This window comes from Alnus glutinosa, chromosome 12 (genome assembly GCF_958979055.1).
Source record: "Alnus glutinosa chromosome 12, dhAlnGlut1.1, whole genome shotgun sequence".
Classification (NCBI taxonomy): Eukaryota; Viridiplantae; Streptophyta; class Magnoliopsida; order Fagales; family Betulaceae; genus Alnus; species Alnus glutinosa.
The window spans coordinates 24,157,756-24,184,095 of record NC_084897.1 but is presented as its reverse complement, the minus strand read 5'-3'; the positions used below and the strand labels follow the sequence as shown (position 1 = coordinate 24,184,095).

Genomic DNA, 26,340 nt, shown 5'->3' with positions numbered 1-26,340 from the left:
AATTAATTTAAAAAAGAGATGTACAAAATTTGTACGATACATGTAGAAATATAATTTCTCATAAGGCAAAGTATTACAGCAATAGAATGACGCGCAGTTAAGGATGGCAACACGTACCCTACAAGGAAACTAAACCATATTCCAACGTTCACAAATCTGTAATTGACAACACATTGTGTGCAGACGTACACCCAACGTCTCTTTGGTGTATAAATAGTGTATTCTTACAATCACTAGGGGGTAGAGTCCTGATTTTTAGATCCTATGTTACGTAGGTGCTAACGTCGTAACGTACATTGAGTTTCAAAAAGTGGCAGTATTCTCACGATAATTAATAAATGTCTTTAATTCAAACATCATTAATTACGACTGACATTGCATTTGAATATCTCCACCATATGTATGCCCATTTCTACACGGTGGTTGCACATGCATGTACGTCGCATTTAATTGTATTAGAAAAGAGTACTGTTCTTCATGGAAATTATGCCATCTCATAAATGAGATCGAGGTGATGTTAACCGGCCACTGATGAATTTTTGAGAAATTATCAATGTAAGTATTGAAGTTATTTGAGTCTTATTCATTTCTAAAAGATATCTAAAGAGAAGAGATTTGCTCAAAATTTATAAAGTTCACAATTCAAGCATACTTTGACAATGTGGGACTCTTAACACGCCTCCTCACATGTAGCATCTTTTTAACTAAATACGTGTTTAATATCGAAAAGGAAGGGAAGGTCCAACATGGTCCAACGGCTTGTTAAAGTTTGAGATGGCCTGGTTGATATCTGATGGTGTTAGATAAAGGCTGAGATAGGGGACGGACTAGATTATCCGGAGGCAAGCATATGGGCTCAAGAGAAAAGAAACTCGGTAAAAAAAAAGGGGGCTGGATGAGTGAGGGCCGGATTTTCGGGTATTTCTTGTATGTTTGCGATGGTGGAGTGACTGAGTGACTGAGTCCATTAAGGAAAGGTTAGTTCCATAATTGCATGTAGAAAACACATCAGAGGCATTTAATGTGGGATGATACTGTGTTGGAGACCTGAGATATCCGTGGCAAAAAGGGATCCTCACCTTTGTCTGGAGCCGACAAGGATGTGATGATTCTGGCATGTGGAGACGTGGCCGATTGTGATTCACCCAGTTGAGAGAATGACGACACCGGATGAGTTGAGAAGTGGGCAGTAGATTTTGGGGTTGATTTCTTGGGATCCGGCTTCTATGCGGTACTTTTTAGTACCACATAGATGTTATAGTCTAAAACAGCACCGTTTTGTTTATTATTTTATCTATTTATTTTTTTCATATAAATTTCAGAGGATTTTTTATTTTATTCTTTATTTTATTTAAATGTTACTTAAGTATTATTCTCAGAGAGTGAGAGAGAAAAAATATATTTTATTTACAATATTTTAATGGTATAATTTAATTTAATTTTTTTTTTTTTTTTTAACTTTGGTATGAGAAATGATTGAGGGAGACTTTTAACCGGCCTCCCTCCCCCCTTTTGAGTAAACAATGCCATTTTATTTACATGTTTTGCAATAAAATGACTATTTACTTAAAATGGGGGAGGGGGGCCAGTTAAAGGTCTCCCTCAATTATTTCTCCTTCGGTCCATATAAAAAAATGAGTATGCAAAGTAAGACATTAACTCTAAGGGAAATGATTTTTCTACATCACATTACCCTGCATCAATCTTACACCAAGATTGTAAGACGTATAGGGTGTGAGACCCATGAATATAGGTCTCATATATGTGGGTCCTATATACATAGGCTCTACACCCAATGTGTCTTGGTGTAGGATTGATGTAGGGTAATATGATATATAAATAACACATCCCTAATCCTAATAACTATTGGCAAATCGAATCACGACCAACCGAACACTCATAAAAACTAAAGAAAATAGATATCTAGGTAGTTATGAAACATTATAATAAATAACGTGTGTTGTATACAAAGTGTCTGTTAAACAATTTTTTTTTTAATAAAAAAAAAATGAATACAACAAGCATTACTCTTCGCTAATATACTCAACTTGGAATAAAAATCTAGGGTTAAATATATAAAAGCCCCCCAAACTACCACCCTTTCTCCGGATGGTCCCCCGAACTACCAACACTGACACTCCGACCCCCCAAACTACCAAACTCTCATTTTTTGGCCCCCTCCGTCAGTTTAAGTCGTCAAATTGGATGGAAAATGCCCACCTGCCGTGCACGTGAGTTTTGAAGCCCCAAAAGCCCGAAATTGCCCCTCTATACAAGTCCGAATTTACGAAAATGCCCTGCTTGCCTTTAGTGCCCGTCTGAGGTGAAAAGTGGCAAAATATTACAATTTTGCCACCTTTCACCATATTGAACGAACATACTTATTTTAATGGGAAAAAAAAAAACAGAGTTGTCTTATTTTAGGGTTAGTCGAAGTTGGTCCGGTTTCTACAGGTTTGCAATCGAAGGCTTGGAGGAAGAAGCAGTCGACCGATCAGCCGGGCTTCGGTTTTGGGGTAGGGCCGAAATCAAATTCTTGGATCTAAAGCTCGCGGGCGTCCGGGGTTCACGGGAGTTGCGTTGCTCGGACCTTGGCACTGCGTCGCCGGACGTGGGTTGCTGGAGGTGCGTCGCCAGACGTCGGTTGCCGGAGGTGCGTTGCCTTGCTAGAGTTGTGCTGATCTGCGTGTTGCCCTGCATTTTGGAGTTGGGTTTTTCAGACACCCAGAGGTAATATAGACAGTGTAGCTTTTATTGTGATTCTTGTTTTGGGTTTTTTTATATAGGGTACTGAATCTTGATTGTTGCCAAAATTTCGAAATAGGGAAAGTCATAGGGCATTTTTACTGGTTGGGATGTTGATTGTTTAGTGTTTGATTTATTGGTAGGGCCATATGTCGATTGTTTAGGGTCTGGCTTTACAGGAATGTTTGGGAAAAAGGTTAGTAGATTAATGTCTGCCTTTACAGGATGTTGATTGTTTACTCTTGTTGGTTTTGTTGTGTAGTGGCCGGGTGGGGTCTAAATGAGTAAATGGTATGTGGTCCCCTATTAAATAATGCAGCTTCTGACTTTTTGAAGTTGGTCCGGTTCCCTTTTGAAGTTGATGAATATTCTATTATGTGAGGGACCACAGGCTGGTCATTGTGTTGTGCACTATATTCTATTACGGTTAGTGGGTCATTGTGCATGCATGCATGACACTAATAATGCACTGCACAGCATGCACTTGTTTTTTAGAGGTTTGCTTATTTCTTGCATATTTATTTATTTGTACTTATTTCTTGCATTGGATTATTTACTTATTTATTGCTTATTTATTTATTTGTACTTATTTCTTGCATTGGATTATTTACTTATTTCTTGCTTATATATTTATTTGTACTTATGTCTTGCATTGGATTATTTACTTATTTTTTGCACTTTCTATTTTTTTGTGAAGATGACTAGACGAGAGTTTGTTTTTGAGGTGCATTATGGAGGTCACATGGACAGACGGTTCATGAATACCTATGTCGGGGGTGATGTAGATGTGTACACGGAGGCCATTGAGCATGATAAGTTATCATTTTCAGTCATTCTGGGTATAGCAAAAAATTATGGATATCAATCTGGTGACCTAATTTATTACTTATTACCGGGTTGTACACTGCATAACAGATTGAAATTAGTTACATCCAACTTTGATGTACGTGAAATGGTTGAAGCACACGCAGGTCTACCAGTTGTTGAGTTGTACATAAATTCATTCAGTGAGTCCATTCCTGACAATGATGATGATGATAATGATGATTATGGGGATGACGAAGGGGGTTGTTCTAGGATCGATCGAGACGATCTATATTGGGATGAGGTGAATGAACCTGATCTTTTTGTTCAGAATAATGATGTGACTGGGCCATCTACTAGCACAGGCATGAGAGAGGGTAGTGAAGATAGAGATGGTTGTAGGGAGGGTGAAGATAGTGAAGAGGGTGATAAGAGTGAAGAGCAAGTTGTTGATGAGGGGTCTGATGATGATGATGATGATGATGATGATGCCAACTCAGACATGGCACGCAGTGACATTCTTACATCTCCTCCCAAGAGTGATGAGGATTACGAGGTAGCCTCCCAGAGTCGGAGAAAACATGTGACAAAGCGGTCTGAGTTCCATCTGACTGACATGGGTAATCCAGAGTTTGTGGTTGGTACAAAATTCCCGTCGATACAGGTTTTTAGAGAGGCGGTTAGAGAGTGTAATGTAAAAATGGGAAAGGATGTTAAGTTCAAGAGGAATTACCTTGCCAAGTGTGTAGTGATATGCAGGGATGAACATTGTAAATATAGGATTTATGGGCGCAAGTGCAAGGATGAGGAATCCTTTGAAGTAAGATCATTTCAGCCAAAACACAGTTGTAGGAGGAGACATGAGCACAACCAAACATGCCTGTAAAGGCAATTGTAGAGGAGGTGAAGGGTAGGTGGGGTGTGGATGTCAAAGAGCACAGGCTGTACAGGGCTAGAAAACTTGCAAAAGACAAGATCCGTGGAAAATTGGATGAACAGTACAACAAGTTGTGGGATTATTTAGAGATGATAAGAGTAACAAATGCTAGCAGTTGCGTAATGATGAAGATAGAGAGGCCGTTACCTGATATTCCAGGAAAATTTCAGAGGTTGTACTTCTCTTTAGCGGCCATGAAAAGAGGTTTTCTTGCTGGTTGTAGACCAATCATTGGCCTGGATGGATGCTTCTTAAAAGGCCCGCATAAGGGCCAACTATTGGCCGCGATTTCGAGGGATGCAAACAACCAGATGTATCCAGTTGCATTTGCAGTTGTGGAAGCCGAAACTAAAAATAGTTGGACCTGGTTCTTAGAAGCTTTGCTATCGGACCTCGGCACTCCTCCCGCAGAAGGATGGACATTTATTTCGGATCGCCAGAAGGTAAAGTACCAATTAAAAATATTCCTTCATATTATTAATGATGTATATGTGAATGTTTGATTGACATATTAATTTTTACTTTGTGCAGGGTTTGGTACCGAGTTTAGATTCGGTTGCTTCCAATGCTGAGCACCGAATTTGTTGTAGACATTTATACGCAAACTACAGAGATGCAGGTCATAAAGGTTTGGCGTTGAAGGATAAGCTGTGGGGCGCGGCTGCAGCATACACAGAGGCTGAATGGAGAAGGGAAATTGAGGAACTAAATGAGATAAGCCCCGATGCGTACGATTACTTGTCCAAGATTGACCCAAGCACGTGGGCGAGGTCTTGGTTCAGTACCTTCCCTAAGTGTGACTTAATTGTGAACAACCTGTCAGAATGTTTCAATGCTTGGATTTTGAAACAATGTGACTTGCCAATTATATCGCTGCTTGAAATGTTGAGAACGAAATTGATGAAGAGATACCAAAAGAAGTGGGAAGGCATCAGTAACATGGAAGGAAGGATTTGTCCCAAAATTATGGTGCTGTTAGATGAACTCTCACGTGATGCTGGTCATTGCTACGGCGTGTATGCTGGGGATGGGTTCTTTGAAATCACAGACAAGCAGAATCAATATGTAGTGAATCTAGTGAGAAGAACTTGCGGATGTAGACAATGGGATATGACAGGTATCCCATGTGCACATGCAATATGTGCAATATGGATTGATGGTGTTGAACCTGTAGACTATGTTTCTGATTGGTACATTGTGGATATGCTTAGAAAGGCATATGAACCTGTTGTGTATCCCATGCCTGGAGAAGAACAGTGGACAAAAACAAACGGCGAGCATGTAGACCCACCAATGAGTAGAATACAACCTGGGAGGCCGAGAACAGTAAGGACTAGAGGACCAGACGAGCCCAGGAATCAATACAGGATAAGGAAGGGTGGGGTTGTCATGAGATGTCAAAGATGCAAGGTGATTGGACACAATGTAAGAACATGCCCCCGTATAAGAACAGAAGCAGTGAATTATAGAGGACAGTCTAGTAGTGAGGTAAATACCTTGTCCCAAAATTTTTTGGACTTTTTAATTGTGTTGCTTAATTTTTTACTTGATAATTGTTTATCTAATGTGCTAGGTACAATCTGCAGTTGATAGTGAATCGAATCCCCAATCTACATTTGATACTGAACCGGTAGCTTTCAATACTCTCACTACTTTTTTGGAATTTTTCACTACTTTTGACACTAATACTCAAAACTCTTAACTACATTTTGCAGCCCTCAATTCCCCCTAATATTCCCCCTAGTACCCCACAAGCCACTGTTGCATCGTCTAGAGGTAGAGGTAGAGGTAGGGGGATGGGTATGAGTAGGGGTAGGGGTAGGGGTAGCAGGGCTATTGGTAGGGGCAGGGGTATGGGTCCACCAATCCCACCAGGGCTTACAGCTTCAAGGGTTTCAGGCAGAGGTAGAACTCAGTCTCAGCCTCAGACTCAGACTCAGCCTCAGACTCAGCCTCAATCTCAGCCTCAAACTCGGAGTCGAACCAATGCTTGGGTTAGCACTGAAAACACTCATAATTTATGTGTTGTTTATTTATTTGTAAACAAACTAATGTGTCTTAACAGTCCCAAGGTACTGTCAACACCGTAAGGTGGTATGGGCCTCAAGTAGGACCGCAAGCAGTAGGTCAGTCTACTCGGTCGCAACCTTGGACCCAAACCAATGTCATTGTGAGCACCCACAATATTTATCTTTTATATTTCATTACCTTTTTAACTTAGCTAGTTTATGAATAAATTATGTTCAGTTGCTAATTAATGTGTCTTGATAGTCCCCTGGTACTGTCAACACTGTAAAGTGGTATGGGCCGCAAGTAGAGCATCCTCAGTCACAACCTCAGCAGCATCAGTCAAATACTTTTGTAAGAACTCACAACATTTGTTATTTATGTGTTTAATTTTATTCTTATTTTTTACTCACAACATTGCTTTACATTGTAATTACAGATTCAAGGTACTGTGAATACTGTACGACTGTATGCACCTCCACGACGATCAGAGTCTTCACAGCCTGTAGGGCCTATTCAGCCAACAGGGTCCTCTCAGGAAGTATGTTCTTCTCAGCCAGTAGGGTCTTCATCAAAGCCTGCAACAAGGGCCCGCAATATTGTTCCAACTGTTGAGAAGACAATTGAAGTTTTTGAAGCTAACCAAAGAAAGAGGAAGAAGCCCGAGTGGAAAAAATATTAACTCATTCCTGTAGTTTTTTGTTTGTTATTGGTTAAACAATCTTATGTGTTGTTGCTTTTGGTTGGATTGTTGCTTTTGTTGTTGCTTTTTGTTGCTGCTTTTGTTGGATGGCATTGTAATGTTGTTGCTTTCGTTGTTTAATGACTTAATTGATGGTCTATGTTGGGTTTTAAGTAAGTGATAGATATGTTATTTGTGGACTTTTAATTAAGTGATAGATATGATATTTGAGGTTGTGTTTATTCTTTTTTTTTTTTTTTATATAGATGAAGTTGTGTTATTCGATTCCACATAGGTGGGGTTGTTGTGTTTATTTCACAATGTTGATTCGCCACAGGTGGGGTTGTGTTTGTTGACCACTTTTAACAATTTGGAATGTACAGAGGTTAGGTTGTGCATAACATTTCAAAAAACCATTTGATAAATAACACTACAACAACTAGAGATATATAACATTTCAACAAAATATTACATGTTGCTGTAACTACAACTGAACTGTTTCCATAATTTCAGTTTAACATCAAGTTAGTACCTCTAGGTCCACTATAACCACAAAAGTAAAATACTAATAGCAAAATGATTACTAAAGACGTAGCTCGAAACGTTCTCCCATTATTTTGACCCAACCCAAATTCTCGACGTAGTTTAGCATAATGTTCATTGCATTTTCTTTCAATCATCTTCTCAACTTTGTCATTATCATCGTATCTCCCTTCTTCCATTCGTCGTAGATATTCCATTAAACCTTTTTCATAAGCAGACATCGCATTATCAGCCCATTTAAAAAAGTCACAGTCACAGGCTCTCTGCAGGAAAAAAAAGAAAAGAAGGTAAATATGTCAAACTACTAACAACAACATATAACACAAAGCTAATTTCAAGATTTACCTTGTAGTTAATACATCCATACCACTTTCTAGTGGGATTAGTCTCAGTCCAAGAGTTCCTAACACGTGCAGGAACACCACAGTAACATAAAGGGGGACCACTTGACAAATCACTGGTTGTAGACATTTGGTAATGCCTACACAAAATATTGCATGCAACAGAACCAATTAGACTTTTAATTGATTGCAAATAATCATAAAAGTAAATCCTAGTTGAACTCCCTATGGGAGGACAAAGGCTCCTAATTTGGAAGTCTATCAATACTATTGTATAGGTAAATGTTTCTGTTATCACCATATACATTCTAGTCATGCTTTTTAGTAACTATTGAAGCAAGTAATCTACTTAGACAGAGACAGGTGATACATATATAATATTTACCGACATGATGTTGAATGATGAATCATGTGCTGGAGAACATCTCCTTTTTTATTTTTTTTCTTTAAACAAGCAGAATTTTTTTAGTAGCCTTTTTGAAATTAAACTCGATCAGAAGTGTCAAACATCTCTGATGATAGCCACCTTCTTCTAGTTAAATGAGATGTCTATCACAAAAATCTCAACAAAGACAAACCCCATCAAACACCCACCCATTTAGGCATTTCATCAAACAATCACTGTGCATCACAAAAATCTCAACAACAACAAACCCCATCAAACATCCATTCGTCCACAAAATCAAACTCACACTCAAATAGAACACCCTAAGAATTGTTCCAAATTAATCAAATAAAACCCTAAAATTGAAACAAAATAAAACCTAAAATCGACCTTGTTTCGAGATGTCAAGGGTGGCAAGCTCGTCGGCCTCTGTCAAAAGTGACGAAAACGGCGGCGACCTTTTGGGGCTGCCGGAATGCGTCGACCTTCGGGGGCTGCCGGATTGCGTCCACCGGTGTCCTCCTCCGAGCTGCTGCTTTGGAATGTGTCGCCGGCGTGTGGAGAGGCGACCTTCGGGGGCTGCCGGAATGCGTCGACCGGTGTCCTCCTCCGAGCTGCTGCTTTGGAAAGCGTCGTCGGCGTGTGGAGAGGCGACTTTCGGGGGCTTCGGGGGCTGGTTCCATCTAAAGACGTGATCGAGTCATTTTAGAAGAACCATTAGAACCATCATACTTGTACAGAGGGGCAATTTCGGGCTTCTGGGGCTTTAAAACTCACGTGCACGGCAGGTGGGCATTTTCCATCCAATTTGACGACTTAAACTGACGGAGGGGGCCAAAAAATGAGAGTTTGGTAGTTTGGGGGGTCGGAGTGTCAGTGTTGGTAGTTCGGGGGGCCATCCGAGTTCGGGGGGCCATCCGGAGAAAGGGTGGTAGTTTGGGGGGCTTTTATATATTTAACCCAAAAATCTAAATGGAAACCAATTTAATATTTGTGAAATTCTCGTTTGAAATCAATAAAAATCTACTCTCGTTTGAAATTCTCTTGCCTTTCAACTATTTGCGGGTGATTTCCCCTTTCCCCTTATCCTATTCTTTTTCAAAAAGAAAAGAAAAGAAAATTACTTTTATCTATATTCTTTTTCTTTTTTCGTTGTTGGCTCTTGCCTATCAAAACTTGCTGTTGTGGTAGGAAGGGCTGATTGGCGGGGGCGGGTTACCGTGCCCTTTCCCCCTTTCCATTAAAATAAGTTTTTTTTTCTTTTTTTCTTTTTTTAAAAGAACATTTATTTATTATAAATGCCGGTTGGGAGACGATTTTTCGTCCCCAACAATCAATTCCCTGTGGTGGGTGCATGTTGTTGTCAAAAAGACCTTTAGTTAACAATTCCATTTCCACATTTTTCTGTCAAATTGTAAGGATATAACAACCATTATTGCCAACCAAAATCAATATAAAAATTTGGGTTCAATATTATTTAACTCTCTAAACTAATCGTCATTTTTTATGAAGTATTACGAACTGACAAGTGTCATGATTTGATCGTTCAAACTGTTAATCTGTTATTATTTAGTTTCATCTATTAGTCTTGACCGTTATGTTCGATGAGAAATCAAATTTGACCAAAATGTTTCAAAAATACAATAATTTTGACCATTGAAAAATCAAAATTATCATTTTTTTATATATTTTTTTAAAAAAGAAAAGTAGACATTAACAATAAAATGGTAGTTTGATGGCGATATGTATACTTTTTCCTAAAAAAATCAATAATTTGTTAATATTTTTTTTTCTACTAATTAATAAATAAAAAGGCTAATTTTTGGTTTTACAATTGTCAAAATAAGAGTATTTTAGGAATGTTTTTGTCAAATTTGAATTTCCATCTAACATAACGGTCAAATTTTTTTTATGTTTTATAAAAAAATGATCTAAATAATAATTAACCCAAAAATAAATTTGTTGCCATGTCATCTTCAAGAAAGTGCAGGCTCGGTGACTGGCCACCGAAAATTGTTCAACAATTTGTTTTCCTCTGTTGCCATTGTTTAACTAGCATGCGTCCATTGCAGTTGAAGAAAGAATAAAAAGCGATCAATTTAAGAAATATGAATTGACAATAGTTGAATTGTAAATAGGGATAATTGCATTATTGGTTTTTTTGGGGTTGGCTTAAATTACAAATCATTCCTTGTGGTACAAAGAGTTTATAGAGGGCCCTTGTGGTAAACTATAATTACAAATCACTCCCTTAACACGTTTTCAGTTCACTAAGTTAACAGAGTCTGTTAGTAGATTGTAATACAAATTATATTTAGAGGTTGTCTCATTATTTATATGACGAAGCAAATTAACGGATTATATTAATTTGGTGGACATAAAACGGGTTCAGAGAGTGATTCGTAATTATAGTTTACCACAATTACCTTCTATGAACTTTTTGTACCACAGATAATGATTCGTAAGTTAGGCCAACCTCAGGGACCAGTGGTACAATTATCCATTCTAAATAAGTAAATAGTTTGGGCATGTTTGGATAACACTTGTTTTTTTTATTATATTTTATTATTTTTCAACATGTTTGGGTTGTTTTTTTTGAGTTAAAATTCTACTAAAATTTTATCCTTTTTTTTTTAAATTTTTTTTATCTCAAGTTCCTTAAACTATCCAAAAATAATTTCAAAAAATAAAAATTTTCAATATTCACAATTTTAAATATAATAAAAATAATCACATAACAAAACGAATTCAAACACTCAGTTGCAAGACAAGTTTTTGCAAAGGCACAATAAACACGAACTTCTTATAGTTTGTAATTGTACAAGATAATAGTTTTTGACACGGGTATAAAAAAGGACAGACATCGATTGTCTTATTTTTGAATGATAAAAAGTGATTGATACGATATAAAGTAAAATATTTTGTTCATATAATAAAGTGATAATATGTTATATCTTTAGAGTAAAATGAATTTTTATAAAAAATAAATAAAAATTATATTGTAGTAAATTTTTTTTATTTAAATAATAATAATAAATTAATAATATGATATAAAAATTGTAAAAGTTAAAATATTTTGAAGCGATTTTTTTTTTGTGAAAAAGTAAAAATAAATGAAAGGAACTCGTAACATCACGGTCCTTTTCTTGCTTTTCCCTAGTACCATAATATCAGTATGGGCTATGTTTAGCAGGTCCTTTTCTTGCTTTTCCATAGTACCATACTACCAGTATGGGCTATTATTATTGGCAACACCATGAACAGATCAGAGTAATAATTGTACTTTTTTTTATTTTTCAGTAGCGATGAACATCAAAATATCATAATTTTTTTTACTTTTTATGTCATATTAATAATTTTTTTATTATTATTCAAAATATAATTTTTTTACTTTATATCATATTTATAACTTTTTATTAATTCAAAATTAAAAACTCACTGCTCACAGCATACCCATGTCTCAGCTTTTTTCCCGGCTGGACGTTGGCACCATCTCACACGCAATTAGTTTCTGCCCATGCAGAACACGCTTGTCGAGTTGTCGGTCAGTTTCTCTCACTTCAACCTTGAAGAAATGTAGGATGATCGAAGTGCCACGTGTTCTTTTCTTTTCTCACTTTTTTGATGAGTGTATGAAGAGTCAAAGTTGTTATCAATTGTTGTAGGGAGGATGAGGGGTGCATGATGTGTAGAATGGCTCCAAGAATTAACCACCTTGTTTTTCACACCGACTGAATAGCTAGGAACTCAATTAACTCGTGGAAGCTCTTTTATTTAAGAGAAATGCTTGGTTGTACACTCTTATCCCACTCCTATCCCACTCTTGTTTACGTAGACCAATAATGTTGTTAAAAAAATAGGGTCCACTATACTCTCTCTATTATCTCTCACATTATTGATCCAAGTACACAAGGGTGGGATAAGAGTGGGATGAGAGTGTACAACCAAGCATTTCTCTTTATTTAATTAGAATTTTGCTATATTAAATTGAATTTTTTTAAATTTTGAGGCAATAATTAGAAAAATAATAAAAATTTAAGGAGGCAAGAATTAACTTTTCATTTTACTAAAGGTTATTCGAATTGAAAGTACATAAGTAGAGAAAACCTTTTTTTTTTAGTCTTCAAGGCTTGGTAGCAGCCAAGGTGTTTCCAACGTCAATTACAAATCGGTACCGAACATCACCCTTAGCAAGACGCTCCATTGCCGTGTTCACGTACTCCATCGAAATAAGCTCAATGTCTGCCGTGATGTTATGTTTTGCCGCAAAGTCAATCATCTCTTGTGTCTCCTTCATTCCGCCCAAAGCACTCTCCACAACCATCTTCCTTCCTGTTTTCACAAATACTTTTAAATCAATAAAATAAAAGAGGAATCCAACATAAATATATATATATATAACAATGACAAAATTTGTCATTTGTCTTATATATGAAATTACCCAAAAGCAGAGGAAACACTGGTAGCTCGAGCGGCTTGTCCGGCGCACCCAGCATAACAAGTTTTCCATGGGACCTCAATAGACCGATTAATGGCAAAATTGGGTGCACAGCAGATACTGTATCGATGATACCATCCATTGTGTTCATGGCAGCCTACACGAATTTAATCAAGGTGAAAATGCATACAGGAAATAGCATCAATCACAGAAATTGCAAAACATGAGGAATTTACCTGCATTTGTTCTTGGTCACGGCTAATTAAAAATGAGTCAGCACCAAAATGTTCCAAGGCTTCGTCCTTCTTGGTAATGGAGGTGCTAATTACCGTCACGTTGACCCCAAAAGCCTTGGCAAATTTAACAGCGAGATGGCCAAGGCCACCCAGGCCGACAATCCCAATATGCTTACCCGGCTCGGCAAGACCAAAATATTTTAGGGGACTGTAAACTGTGATTCCAGCACATAGGAGTGGAGCTCCGGCGTCAAGTGGCATGTTTTCCGGGAAGCGGACGATGTAGCGCTCGTTAGCTACCATTGTGTCTGAGTAGCCTCCATATGTGATTGTTTTGTCGTGGTAAACAGAATTGTAGGTGAACAACATTTCTGAACAATAAACTTCAAGGTCATTGTTGCAGTTCTCGCAGGAGTGACACGCACCGACGATGCATCCAACACCCACTTTCTCTCCCACTTTAACCTTCTTCACCTTGCTCCCCACTTCTGTGACTTCTCCAACGATTTCGTGCCTGCAAGTCAAAATTTTAATTAACAAAAGCTTTTTCTAATTAACGGAGATGCAAAGAAACTCGTAATTTTTCTTTGATAAAAATGTCCGCTTAATTTCAATAATAAAATAAAAAGATAAGGACATAATAAAGAGACCCGGCCGTTATGGGTCGTCCAACATAAAAGGGTCGGTTGTATACTAGGTTGACCGTGAACATTAGAATTAAATAAGGAAAAATTTGTATCGTATTTGTAGTTAGCTTAAATTACAAATCGTTCAATTTGGTATCAAAATTAATTTAAAGATTTTTGTAATTGGCTTAATTTAGAAATCGCTCTCTAGAATCAAATTTCGTTAAAAATTTTAAAATATTCCGTTAGGCGTCACATTAGCGTCAATAAGATGGCGACACATATCAATCTTAATAAATAATATAAATATTTTAAAAATATAAATAAATAAAACTTAAAAATTTATATTTTTTTAAAAAAAAAATGAAAAGAAAAAAACGGCAGCCACCCCTTTTTCTATTATTTTTTTAAAATATACTTTTTTAATTTTTATTCACTAAATTAAATAAATAAAATTAATTTTAACTTCAATGAGCTATTTGTAAATTAAGTCAACTAAGAGATTTTCAAAATAATTTTAATAATAGATATAGCGATTTGTAATTTAGACTAACTACAAGGATCAATAATACAATTTTTCCTTAAATAAGTTTGTACTGCGTTCCCATTTAATAATAAAGACGACAATGGTACTTAAGTGGACTCTTAAAACTAAAATTATTGAGACATTTAAAATAAGTTTATTTTATCTCAAAATCATGAACACTTGAATATTGGTCGCATTTACAATAAGAATTTTTTGTATGAATTGTCTGCACTTAAATATATGCAACTACGGCAAGGCCCATAATTTTTTTTTTTTTTTTTATTTAAAAAAAAAAAAGAAAAGAAAAACAAATCTAATCGATCCTGGATTTTAGAATATTGAAGTGAAAAGTGCGTACCCAGGAACAATAGGGTAAGTAGAGATGCCCCAATCGTTCACAATTGTCTTTTAATTAATTTTTTTAATCTATATAAGTAAATAGAGACATGGCTTATTTGTTATGTGGCTAATTGGCCACGTGGCTAAAATTTTAATTTGTCAAAATAAAAAAAAAAAGAAAAAAAATAGCCACGTCGTATATATGCCACGTGGCCAATTGGAGACGTGGACAATACACCACATGGCTAATTTATTAAAATTATAAAAAAAAAAATGTAAAAATTTCAATTCCAAAAAAAGTTGGAAAAAATATGAATTTTTTAGCCACGTGGCTTATGTACCACATGGCTAATTGACGACGTGAAAACAATCCATGTGACTAATTACTTGCGCAAACATTTTGCTACGTGGTGGTTTACCCACGTGGCGAAATCGTGACGTCGGTAATCTACCACATAGCAAAGGGATTTGATTCTTGTACAATACCAATACAACAACTGTACAACAATCCCTCACATGAGGGTGGACCCCAGTATGTGGGACCCACCCTCATGTGAGGGATTGTTGTACAGTTGTTGTATTGGTGTTGTAAATCTAACATTTTTCCGTAGCAAAATAGCCACTTGGCAACAATATCAGGTATTGTAGCCATATGGCTAAACTGCAAGTTTTTTTGTGGTGTGTTAATCGCTATGTATTAAATGATTTCGATTTTGTTATTTTAACATGTGACAACTAATAAAAAAAATTAAGAATCTTTTAATAATAGTAGATTCGTCATTAAGAAAAAAAATTAATTAATTAAAATTAATGGTTAAAATTTTAAGGAAAAAAAAAAAAAAAAAATTTGAAAAAACCAACATCTTTGGCGTAGGCGGTGAAAATGGACCAGGCTTTTCACACATAGGTCACGAGCTAGACAGGCTCAATGTTAAGGGCAACCAGCTAGCTAGCTGCTCCAACCTCCAACCTAATTTAACATCTGACCACTCTAAACTATATTCGAAGATGTTGACTCTCATGTCGCACATGAATACTCCCTTTCAATTATTCTAGCTATGATGAATGATTGTATGGAAATCAAAGCTAGCCAGCCCATCAAATCCGTTTAGTGAGATGCACAGATCAAGGGCAGACACCATCTTATACATAATTAGTTAATTAGAAGTTATATTAGTTTTTAAATCATTATACAAAAACGAAGAAGATAATAGTAGATCGAATTTCTCGATCCCTTTGAAGGCACGTATATATAAGAAAAAGAAAGACTATATGTTAATAGAACAAATTAAAGAGAGAGAGAGAGAGAGAGAGAGTATTAAGATTAAGCATGTTAATCTAATCCAATTTGGTCAAGCACAATTACGATCGAGCGTCATTTTTTTTTTTTTTGGGTTAACTTCACAGAAGGGTATCGAACTATCCGCGATTCCACAGAAGGGTACTAAACTATCATTTCTCTAGAACCCGGAATTTTAACTATCAAAATGAGTCATAGAAGGGCATTCCGTTTGGTTTTGGTGTTAAAACGTGACGGAAGTCGATTCACGTGACATTCATGTGACTTTTTTAATACCATTTGTCCGTTTTACCCCTCACTTTCATGCATGTAAACACAACTCCTCAAGCTGGACCCACTCTCCACTCACACATGAAGATTGTAGTAGTTGTCATCAACCCGGCCGGAGAGAAGCTTTGGTAAGCAGGACTTGAGCTTACATAGACCATTTTAACTTACATACAACAATAACTGAAATCATTAAAAAAATAAAGTGATTACAGCAAATATTCACGAGTCACATCTAACAAAGTTCATGAATCAAAAGAGCATGACATTTCTGGATCCCTGCATCTGATATATTATCACTACTAGGTTTGACATTCGATATTATCCCAAGAAGTAATAACAGACCGATAAATTTCACACCTCTGGATGCTCCCACAAGCTATCACTCATATCTTCAATTATTTATGCGGTGAGGTTATCATCACGAATTTGAGATAAAAAGGCTCAATGAACGTGGAAATAGACGAGCGTGGCCATGGGATAAAAATGCTCAATGAACTCGTCAGAGCCGTTATTAGTGTTCTTGATCAGAGGATGCGATTTCTTGTGCTGCATGCATGCTACGGGTTGCAGACTATCTCAACGTCAAAGTAGAAGAATCTTATGCAGGAATCTAGACTTATGTCAAAGCAGAAGAATTTCCTCTGTTTTATCTTCCTAAAACAGAGTGTAAAAGAGCCATGTGGTATTTCCTCTGTTTTAGCTTCCTTACTTCATGTTTGTCATCCACATGATATTCATAATCATCTTGAAGATTTGGTGTCCGGCCTCGTCGACAATTTGAGAACTTTGGCTTGTCGGATAAGTAATCTTCCGACCTTTTTCTCTTCTTTGTAGTTGTACCCAGACCCAGTGACTTGTCACCTTCCAAGAAAGCATAAAACTCGTCCAAAAGCCCTGGAAGGCCGCCAAGCACACTGGCAACCAGACGGTTCAGGTCACCCCTATCAATCTCTCCAGAACCGTAACGGCGACAGTGGGTCAAGAACTCGACGTATTCAGATCGACCCAAAACGCCGGCGATCTTCTTGAACAAGAACCGCCCTCGGTCGTACGCACCCTTTAAGCCATGTTTCTCCAGCACCTCGACCATAGAGGCAAGAGACTTGTTCTCCTTCTCCTTCTTCCCATTATTGGAATCCGACGCAAAGCTCAAGAATCGATCAAGCAAATCCGGATGGTCCTCAAAAAGAGTACCGACATTAACACGAACGTAGTTCAGGTCCACAAACCCCTTTCGATGCATATTGACGAAATCCAAGAAGCACTTGTAGACACCTTCCTCATGGTGGAAGCGGATGCTCACCTCGTTTATGAAGCGGATGGCTTCGCTCAACCCTGCTCTTTCCATGACAGACACTGTTTACGTTCACCGACAAGCGTAGAGGACAGCAGACTACCGAGGCTTCTATTTATAGATCTGACACCTGTCGCCACGCCGGTACTCCCCCAGAGGCCCTCAGAGCTCAGGCCGTTGTATTTTTGCGTGACTAACCCGGGTTTTTTCCGTTGGGATTTTCCCTTTGCGGGTCCCATTTGTAAGGCCGAGTTGATTATGTGTGACCTTCCTGATCGATATATGTCTTGTGTCTTGGTCTCACTTTGACTCATTGACTGGGGCCTTTTAGTCTATATGTATATATATATATCTCTACGTTATATATATCTTCAAGTCAAAAAAAAAAAAAAACAAAGCCATGCCTCTGGCTCTCAAGGTGGATGGTTAAGGTGTGTCCGTACAGTCGATGATATATATATATATAAGCAGAGCTCTAGCCATCAGAGTTTGGCAAGTAAAAGGATAGGGAAACTTTTTAAGTGCGTTTAACAGAGAGAGAGAGAGTAAACGGGGAAGGTGGGAAGAGATGTAATTTATTTGTTTAGGCGGGGGCAAAACAGGTAGAACGCATTAAAAAAGTCATATGGAAGTCACGTGACTCGACTTCCGTCACGTTTTAACGTTGAAACCAAACGGAATGCCCTTCTGTGACTCATTTTGATAGTTAAAATTCCGGGTTCGAGAGAAATGATAGTTTAGTACCCTTCTGTGGAATCGCGGATAGTTCGATACCCTTCTGTGAAGTTAACCCTTTTTTTTTTTAATTTTTGGGTGAATAAAATCTTTATTGATCAAACTCAACTTCTACACACTCCAGAAACTGGAATCACGGTTCTCAACAGAACCTAACACTCAAACAACACTCAGAATCACATAGCAACCAGCAGAAAAAAAAAAAAAAAAAAAAAAAAAAAAAAAAAAAAAAAACAAGAAAACAGAGGACCAGAACAGAGGAACGAGCCTACTTTTGAGACACCTTAGAGAGCAACCGGGCTTTCACTTCCCATCTAATCTTAGAAAGCAACTTCTCTTCAGTCCGAGGAGACCGTTATGCAGTAAGGCATATCGAGCGTCTTTCTCATTCAGCATTTGAAGATATTGTATTGGAAATGAGAAGTTGTATAACACATTTTCAAGGAGTGTGATGCATATATGCATAGAACTTAACGAATCCCACAGATAAACAGACAATTAATTAATAGACAATATAAACAGTTTTTAAAAGTTAATTCAACGACCCACCTCTTGAAGGCTGGTAGTGATCAAAGGTTCACTGGTGCCGACTGATGCTATCGGTACATGATACATGGGAGCAGGCATCTGTGTTGGAAGATTTGGTGTGGTTGCATCAAAATTAAGAACTTGAATTGCTTGCCTAATGGAGGGCCTGAGACTTCGATCAGGGTGAGCACACCAAAGTCCAACAATAATCAAGCACTCGACCTGTTTTTCGTCAAGATCATTTTGCAGCTTCCCATCCACTGCCAAAAGAAGATCTCCTCTCCCATACTGATTCCAAACCCACTGGACCAAGCCTACGTCAGAATCCTCTTCCATGGGATAACCTGACCTTCTTCCAGTAGCAATTTCTAAGGCAACCACCCCAAAGCTGTACACGTCCGACTCTTTACTAGTCCTACCTGTGCCCATGCATTCTGGAGCCATGTATCCTAAAGTTCCGGCCAACCCGGTTGTTTGGGGATCTAGCTCGTGATCCGTAAGTCGAGCCAATCCAAAGTCACCAAGCTTGACAGCGAAACTAGAGTCTAGCATGACATTGCTGGATTTGATATCCCGGTGCACCACACATTGCTCCCACTCTTCATGAAGATAGAGCAACGCGGAGGCCAATCCAAGAGATATCTTGTATCTCACTACCCAAGGAAGAGGACTCCTCTTCCCAAAGAGGTGAGCATCAAGGCTACCATTTGGCATAAACTCGTAGACAAGTAGGAACTCACCTCTGTCATGACACCATCCTATGAGTTGCACAAGATTCCGGTGCCTCAGCCGGCTAATGATCTTCACTTCAGTGATGTATTCTTTCTTCCCCTGTTTAGACCCGCTTGAGATTTTCTTCACAGCTATTGGAATGTCTAAATCAGTTAAATACCCCTTGTAAACGGCGCCGAACCCTCCTTCACCCAATTTCCTCTCATTTGAGAAGTTGTAGGTGGCTAATGCAAGCTCGTTATAAGAGAACCTTCTTGGTCCCGCTCCTCTTTCTAGGTCGTCGTTTATCGATATTAAGTTCACTGTGTCTGCAGTTCCCTTATTTCCCTTCCACGTCCACAATATTACAAACGTTGTAATTGCCCCGGCTATCAGAACACCACCCGAAACTGTTAAACCAACCACTAATCTCTTCTTTTTTGCATTATTTCCATTTTTTTCCTTAATGTCTAAACTTGAACTGAATTCCCACGATTGAATTTTAACTAGCTCTCCAACGTCAGATGTAGTGGCTGAAAATCCAACAGTGACCCACTCGGCAAGAATTTCCCTGAGATCAATTTCATAAAAAAGACTGGTATTCTCCGAAGTATTAGAGGTTGTTTGGTACTTCCAAGAGACACTCAAATTCTTGGTAGAAGCATTGTAGGTGATCCATACATCAGCGGTGTCTCCACTGTGCGAGCTGGCATTCCAAGGGGTGGAAATAGCAGAAGCAATTGAGTTGATGTTAGAGCACTCCCAGCAGATTATCTAAAATTTTATCTAGAATAGCTAACCAAATCTCACTTTTACTAGTTTAGCTAACCACTTTTCAACACTCTCATTTATCAGCTTATCTAAACTTCTCTCTATTTTATTAAAATAATCAATTTTAATTTTTATTCATTTTAATTAAAAACACATATTCACCAAGTAAAACACATCACCGTCCAAAAACTTCTACACACCGAACCAGACCTGTTCAACAGTACCTTCATCCATCACCTGATCATCAACCCCATTTGTCCTCTGCTTCGCTCTGTTCCTCTCCTTACCCCTTCTCTTTGTCTTCGGCCATAAAATCCTCCCGCTGGCACGCTTCTTCGATGACCTCGCTCTCTTCCGCAAGGCCACCCGCCTTTCCCCCGTGCGCACGTGCTCCACGCACTCCCACTTGGGCACCGCCACCAATCCCAAGCCCAAGATTGCCTTCCTCTTCCTCACAAACTCCGACCTCTCTTTTGCTCCCTTTCTCGAGAAATTCTTCAATGGCAACTGTCACCTCTACAGCATTTACGTCCACGCCGACCCATCGGTGAAAATCACTCCTCCCGGCGGCGTATTCCAAGGCCGGTTCTGCGTCCACGCCGACCAAATCCCATACCCATCCTCCAACCTATTGCGGAAACAATCCAAAGAGAAAACCCAACTTCCAGTTGAGCCTACAAGACTGCCAAAAAATTCACCGAACAGGAAAGCAAAGCCAAATCAATGGAAAGGAAAAGGAGAAAAAAAAAAGGAGGAGAAGAGCACGAGAGAGAGATGCGGAGAATGACAAGAAAAAGAGGAAAAAAGGTCAAAGGAAGTGAGAGAAAGAAGAATAAAATAATGATAGATGTGTGAACAGTATCACGCCACATGTGGAGTGATACTGTTCACAAATGCTCATGAATGTATTCTAGCGTTAAGTTTAGAGAATCCGTTGGAGGGGCTTTTTGCTGCTTTGCTCAAATCGAGGATCCCATCCAGGGTAGTTCGGGAATGAGTCGAACTCAACAAGAACAATTTGGTTCCGAGATGAATCAGTAGATTCAGTACTGGTTGTGGTGTTGAATAGGCCTAGAAATCCACCAGATGAATTTGGCGGGATTTCAAACCCAGCAGGAGCCAAGAAGAATGCTAGCCCACTGGCATAGTGAGAATGTCCTTGGGTGTTGATAGTGAAGGAGTAATGTGAAGTAAAGTCAGTGAGCTTTCTCGTATCAGAGTCCCAGATTGGCACCCTCTTAGCATAGATGGCCAAACCTACTCGGCAATCAAGTTTATTTGTGTTGATCATTTCAATGGCTCCAGCAGAAGGTACAGCATCACCCAGATACAGTATGTCGGTGGCAGTGGGTTCAAATCGAGTTATTTGGAAAGAAACTGAATAAGCGGTGGGAAGAAGTAGAAGGAAGAAGAAGAGAGGCAACATAGGTATGTCCATGAAAGAGATGGCCGCGGCTTGGGAGGGGGAGAGAGAGCGTAAAGGCAAGTTGGAAGCGAGTAATCGCGCACAGGAAATGACACATGAACTTTCGGTTTATATCCTGATCGATGGTGCTAAAGTTTCAGCCACCAGCTTTATAGTCATTGGAAACAAAATAGGGAGACTTTTATCAGTTTATGCAGATCCCTCGTCAACCCATTGAAAATGAAATATAAAACAAAACAATTGTAGTAATAACTTTGAACATTATAATTAACCCAATGGTTACGTCTTAAGCTTAATTAGGTGAATGATAACCTGTAGGCCTTAAATAATAGGAGCGTAAAAGAAAATATACTTTTAGCCTCCTGAATTATTATCATATTTTTATTTATGCCTCAAAATTTTAAAAACTAATAATAGTACGCATGTCAAATTAGATACTTTTACATTTTTATTTCAAAATACAGTTGAAGTTATTAAGAAAAAAAATTGAAAAAAGAAATTAAAGGGGTTAATTTGAAAAGGGCAACCCCTTTTTGATATTTTTAGTTTTCCTTTTTTTTTTTTTTTTTGTTTAATTTTTTTAAATTTAATTTTTTAATAACTTTAAAGATATTTTGAAGAGAAAAATGCACAAGTGTCTTAGAAAAATGCAAAAGAGTATTTTGACACGCCATGGTAATTTTTTATTATTATTATTTATTTATTGGAGTCGAGCACAACTTTTGTTAGACTAACAATGCTTAACGTGGATAATATCATAAATATATTGAAAAACTTGTTTTACCAGACGGTGAGCCGCATCGTCTAAACCCATGGCCAAATTGATAAATACTAAAAAATAAGTGAACTTTCGGAAGTTTGAAAGAAGAGAGACAAAAAATGGGTGAACGTTGCCATGCCAATTGTTGATGATTTTTTTGGGCCGGTGACGTGGCATGATCAGAGACGTCCCCTTCATCCGCGCCTTGGCCTGCAAAACAGGAAAGACCCGCCGGGGGTTGGCCGACGGAGCCTCTTCCGACGATCAAGTCAGTCCAGTATTTAAGTGAAGAGGAGAGAGAGAGAGAGAGCTCAGAGAATAATGAATTACCTTTTCATTATTTTTTTTATTCCCTTTTTATACCCCGATGTGCTATATGTCATTTTTATCCCTGTCAAGCACAAGGCCCAATGGAGACGTCTGATATCTTCTCTGACTTAATTTGATTGGTCTCATAAATATTGAAAGTTTTCTGCAACCAAGGTTCTCGTCCGGGGACTAACCTTTTCCGGGATCCAAAATCCCATAAGTGGGCCAACCCGGCCCACTCCAAAGTGGGGACAAATATTTCCCTAACACCAATAATATTGTTGTCAAAGTCATCACTGTTAGACAATACTCCACCAATCAATCTAGCAGATCGATCACGTAGACAAGTTGCTGTTAGACAATATTCCACCAATATATACTCCACCAATCACCACCAATCAATCTAGTACGTTGCTGTTAGACAATATTCCACCAATCAATCCGGCAGATCACGTAGAGACGTTGCCAACACATAAGGAACAAGTCAGCCTTTACATGTATGTCTTTTGTACACAATTTTTCTAAATCAACTATTAGATTTGTATGAGTCTTTTTAATTCTTACAAATCTAAATATTTAGAAAACAGATGTACCAAATATGTACAATACATGTACAAATATAATTTCTCATATCAAGAAGGCAAAGTATTACAAACCATATTCTCACGTTCACAAATCTGTAATTGACAACACATTGTGTGCAGACACCCAACGACGTCTCTTTGGTGCATAAATAGTGTATACTTCACTGTGAATAATATGGAACAAATATTTCATTCCCTTACAAGTTCTTACAATCACCAGTGGGTAGAGACTAGAGTCCTGAATTTTAGATCCTATGTTACGTTGGTGCTAAAGTTGTAACATGTGAGTTTCAAAAAGTGGCAGTAATCTCACGATAATTCAAACATCATTAATTACGACAACTGACATTGCATTTGAATATCTCCACCATATATATGCCCATTTCTACACGGTGGTTGCACATGTTACTTTCGTATTAATTAGAAAAGACTGTTCTTCATGGAAATTATGGCATCTCATAAATCAGGTCGAGGTGATGTTCACCGTATGGAAGAAACCAGCGAAGGTGATGTTCACCGTATGGAAGAAACCAGCGAAGATTCTCAAACTGATCAATATTTCATTCAAGCATCGGAGATTTTGCCTTGACTTTTGGAGAACACTTTTCCCATCATACTGTTGATGCATTTTCTTTTTCTTTTTTTGTTATTTTTTATTTTTTATTTTTTATGTTAAGGATACTATGGTTAATATGTTAAATTATCAATTATTCTAAAAGCTTAAGCTTATAGGAATAATTAAATTTAATCACTTAATCATTAATATTTTAACAATCTCCCTCACGTGTGGGCTCAGACTTCTTTTTAATAGGTAAGCTAGGCCCAATACGTGTAATATTTAATCGAAATTGGAGATAAATGATGGAGTCAAAGTTCAAACTCAGGACTTTTGACTCTGATACCATCTAAAAGTCAATGGGTCTTACTCACTCTCAAAAGACGCCATAAGCTTAAGCTTCTAGGATAAGTGATAATTTTACATGGTATCAAAGCCGGTTCATTGGACAATGATGAGCTTTTCCCTCCCGATATTGAATACTTGTTTGGCCAAAGTTGTCATACATGAGGGAGCGTGTTAAAATATCCCACATCGCCAAGAGATACATAACATGTACACTTTATAAGATATAGTATCCCCTCCTCTATCAATATGTCTTTTAAAAGTGAGTAAGGCTCATAAACATTTACACAACACACACAACAGAATCACACTGCATTTTAGCTATAAAAGAATATATGCAACACAACCCTTGCTAAGGCAATTTCATCCCAAAACCTATCTTTCTTTACAGTTTTAATAGATAAAGGGATCCTAGCTAGCTAAGGAATTTCTTTTCATTTTTTTTGGGTTTTTTTTTTTTTTTTTTTTAAAAAAAAATTATTAGGTGTAAAAATTGAATTGCATTAGCCCTGCCCCCACAAAGTTTATGAAAAACACACTTTACCTCCGGGCATTTAATTTAGGGCTGAAATGTCTTGTGCGCTTGATGTAATTTCAATCCACACAGACGGAAAAACTTAATGGATCAAGAGTGCAAAGTGCCACAATTTGATAATTTGTAGAGTTTAATTGTCACATTTTAAACTTTAAAGATAAAAAATGTCAAAGTAGTAATACTTAAGGAGGTAAACTGTATTTTTCCTTAAATGATCAATGAGCCTTGTCTTTTCTTTCGAGTTTTTTTAACCCCTTCATCTTCAGAGTGGGTCCCTTCTGAGGTATTGTTAATATATATGCTTTTTTTTTAAAAAAAAAAAAAAAATTATTATTATTATTATTCTTATTGAATTCAACACTTAGCTCCTCATATGTTATGGGTTTTCAATGTTAATCTCGAATTATTAAAAGTGTTGCAATATAGATATCCTATTTTTCAGCCTCTTTCAATTTCACTCCTCCATTAAGATTTTTTGTTAAATCTAAACGGAGATGCCAAAATGACCAAAATACCTAGTTTAAAATAAAGTGAAAATTTAGTTTAAAATAAAGTGAAAATTTACTTCCCTAGTGACCCACTACCAGCAATGGGTCACCTCAGCCGTGGGTGGACTGGTTTACTTTTTTTTTTAAAAAAAAAAAAATAAAAATTTAAGGATAAATTTGTATTTTATAATTTTTATAAGGATATGAGACATTTTACTTATTAGTCATTTGAATTAATTCAAAAGCCCTCACGGTAGGGGTGAAATTAAAAGTGATTGAAAAATAGGATACTCACGTTACAACTTTTGATAATCCAAGATTAACATTGCAAAACTCGTTACACATCAAAGGGGATAAGTGAATGAGTAATGTTTGCTGTACAACATTTGTACACACTTTGTACAACAAAGTTAACGTGAAAATTAATGTTGCACAACATTACACACTTTGTAAAAAAATTGAAAATAATTTTTACATTAGTTTTATTATACAAGAAATATTACTTTAAGTGAAGTATTCCAAAAACAAAAGATATGGCTTCCAATACCTTTTTTTTTTTTTTTTTTTTTTTTTGGAATGGAGCTTCCAATACCTTTTAACGTTAACATTGCAAAACAGTTACCTTTTGACGTTAACATTGCAAAACAATTGGGCAAATATATAGAGTCAGGTCACTTTATGAGCCTATAGAATTAGGCAAGAAAAAGAGGACTGGAACTTTCAACATACGAGTCCGGCTTCTGTGCTGTAGTGGAAACTACAGCACAGATGCTGTAAAAATATTGGAAGGCTTAGATTTAATCACATTTCTTTTAAGCCACACGTTGTCGTTTTTTATCCAAAGTATTCTTCTTTTGTTTTTTTCCCAAAGTCTTCTTCTTCCTTTAGGGCCCTTACAGAGAAGACACATTCTTCTTCTCTCTTTCACGTGTCTTTTTCTCCGACTCTTCCCCTCTCAAATGTCCTTCCCTCCTCAAACAAGAAGCCACTTACCCTTCCTTCTCCAGCAAAAAAATTATGCTTCTATGAAATTTCAAGAGGAAACTTTAGAGCAAGAAATCAGTAAGGGACTTTATGGGTTTGAGGTAGTTTTCTCTCTCTATTTCTCTCTGAAATTCC

General features: G+C 37.4%; 5 protein-coding genes and 1 long non-coding RNA gene across 6 annotated transcripts; 3 read left to right on the top strand and 3 right to left on the bottom strand.

The window, feature by feature from the left end:
* Nucleotides 1-4,424: 4,424 nt before the first annotated feature.
* LOC133852696 (uncharacterized) lies at nucleotides 4,425-5,709 on the top strand. The gene is made up of 3 exons (XM_062289455.1): nucleotides 4,425-4,929; nucleotides 5,018-5,563; nucleotides 5,698-5,709. Exons 1-3 carry the CDS (start codon nucleotides 4,426-4,428, stop codon nucleotides 5,707-5,709), a joined length of 1,062 nt encoding a protein of 353 aa, XP_062145439.1. The 5' UTR covers nucleotide 4,425.
* A 3-nt stretch (nucleotides 5,710-5,712) lies between these two features.
* On the top strand, nucleotides 5,713-6,385 carry LOC133851158 (uncharacterized). Its single transcript, XM_062287471.1, has 2 exons — nucleotides 5,713-5,974; nucleotides 6,060-6,385. The coding sequence occupies exons 1-2, from the start codon at nucleotides 5,726-5,728 to the stop codon at nucleotides 6,186-6,188; spliced, it is 378 nt and encodes a 125-aa protein (XP_062143455.1). The 5' UTR covers nucleotides 5,713-5,725; the 3' UTR covers nucleotides 6,189-6,385.
* Nucleotides 6,386-6,414: 29 nt separating this feature from the next.
* On the top strand, nucleotides 6,415-6,841 carry LOC133851284 (uncharacterized). The gene is made up of 3 exons (XR_009895791.1): nucleotides 6,415-6,480; nucleotides 6,552-6,656; nucleotides 6,758-6,841. It is a non-coding gene; the product is annotated as an uncharacterized LOC133851284 (long non-coding RNA).
* Nucleotides 6,842-12,552: 5,711 nt separating this feature from the next.
* On the bottom strand, nucleotides 12,553-17,527 carry LOC133852695 (probable mannitol dehydrogenase). Its single transcript, XM_062289454.1, has 5 exons — nucleotides 16,889-17,527; nucleotides 16,352-16,359; nucleotides 13,119-13,632; nucleotides 12,886-13,039; nucleotides 12,553-12,776 (listed from the first exon to the last, which is right to left on the bottom strand). Exons 1-5 carry the CDS (start codon nucleotides 17,525-17,527, stop codon nucleotides 12,568-12,570), a joined length of 1,524 nt encoding a protein of 507 aa, XP_062145438.1. The 3' UTR covers nucleotides 12,553-12,567.
* A 758-nt stretch (nucleotides 17,528-18,285) lies between these two features.
* On the bottom strand, nucleotides 18,286-20,452 carry LOC133852694 (L-type lectin-domain containing receptor kinase IX.1-like). The gene is made up of 2 exons (XM_062289453.1): nucleotides 20,429-20,452; nucleotides 18,286-20,221 (listed from the first exon to the last, which is right to left on the bottom strand). Exons 1-2 carry the CDS (start codon nucleotides 20,450-20,452, stop codon nucleotides 18,746-18,748), a joined length of 1,500 nt encoding a protein of 499 aa, XP_062145437.1. The 3' UTR covers nucleotides 18,286-18,745.
* A 49-nt stretch (nucleotides 20,453-20,501) lies between these two features.
* On the bottom strand, nucleotides 20,502-21,656 carry LOC133852693 (lectin 7-like). Its single transcript, XM_062289452.1, has 2 exons — nucleotides 21,234-21,656; nucleotides 20,502-20,846 (listed from the first exon to the last, which is right to left on the bottom strand). The coding sequence occupies exons 1-2, from the start codon at nucleotides 21,654-21,656 to the stop codon at nucleotides 20,502-20,504; spliced, it is 768 nt and encodes a 255-aa protein (XP_062145436.1).
* Between the last annotated feature and the right edge of the window lie 4,684 nt (nucleotides 21,657-26,340).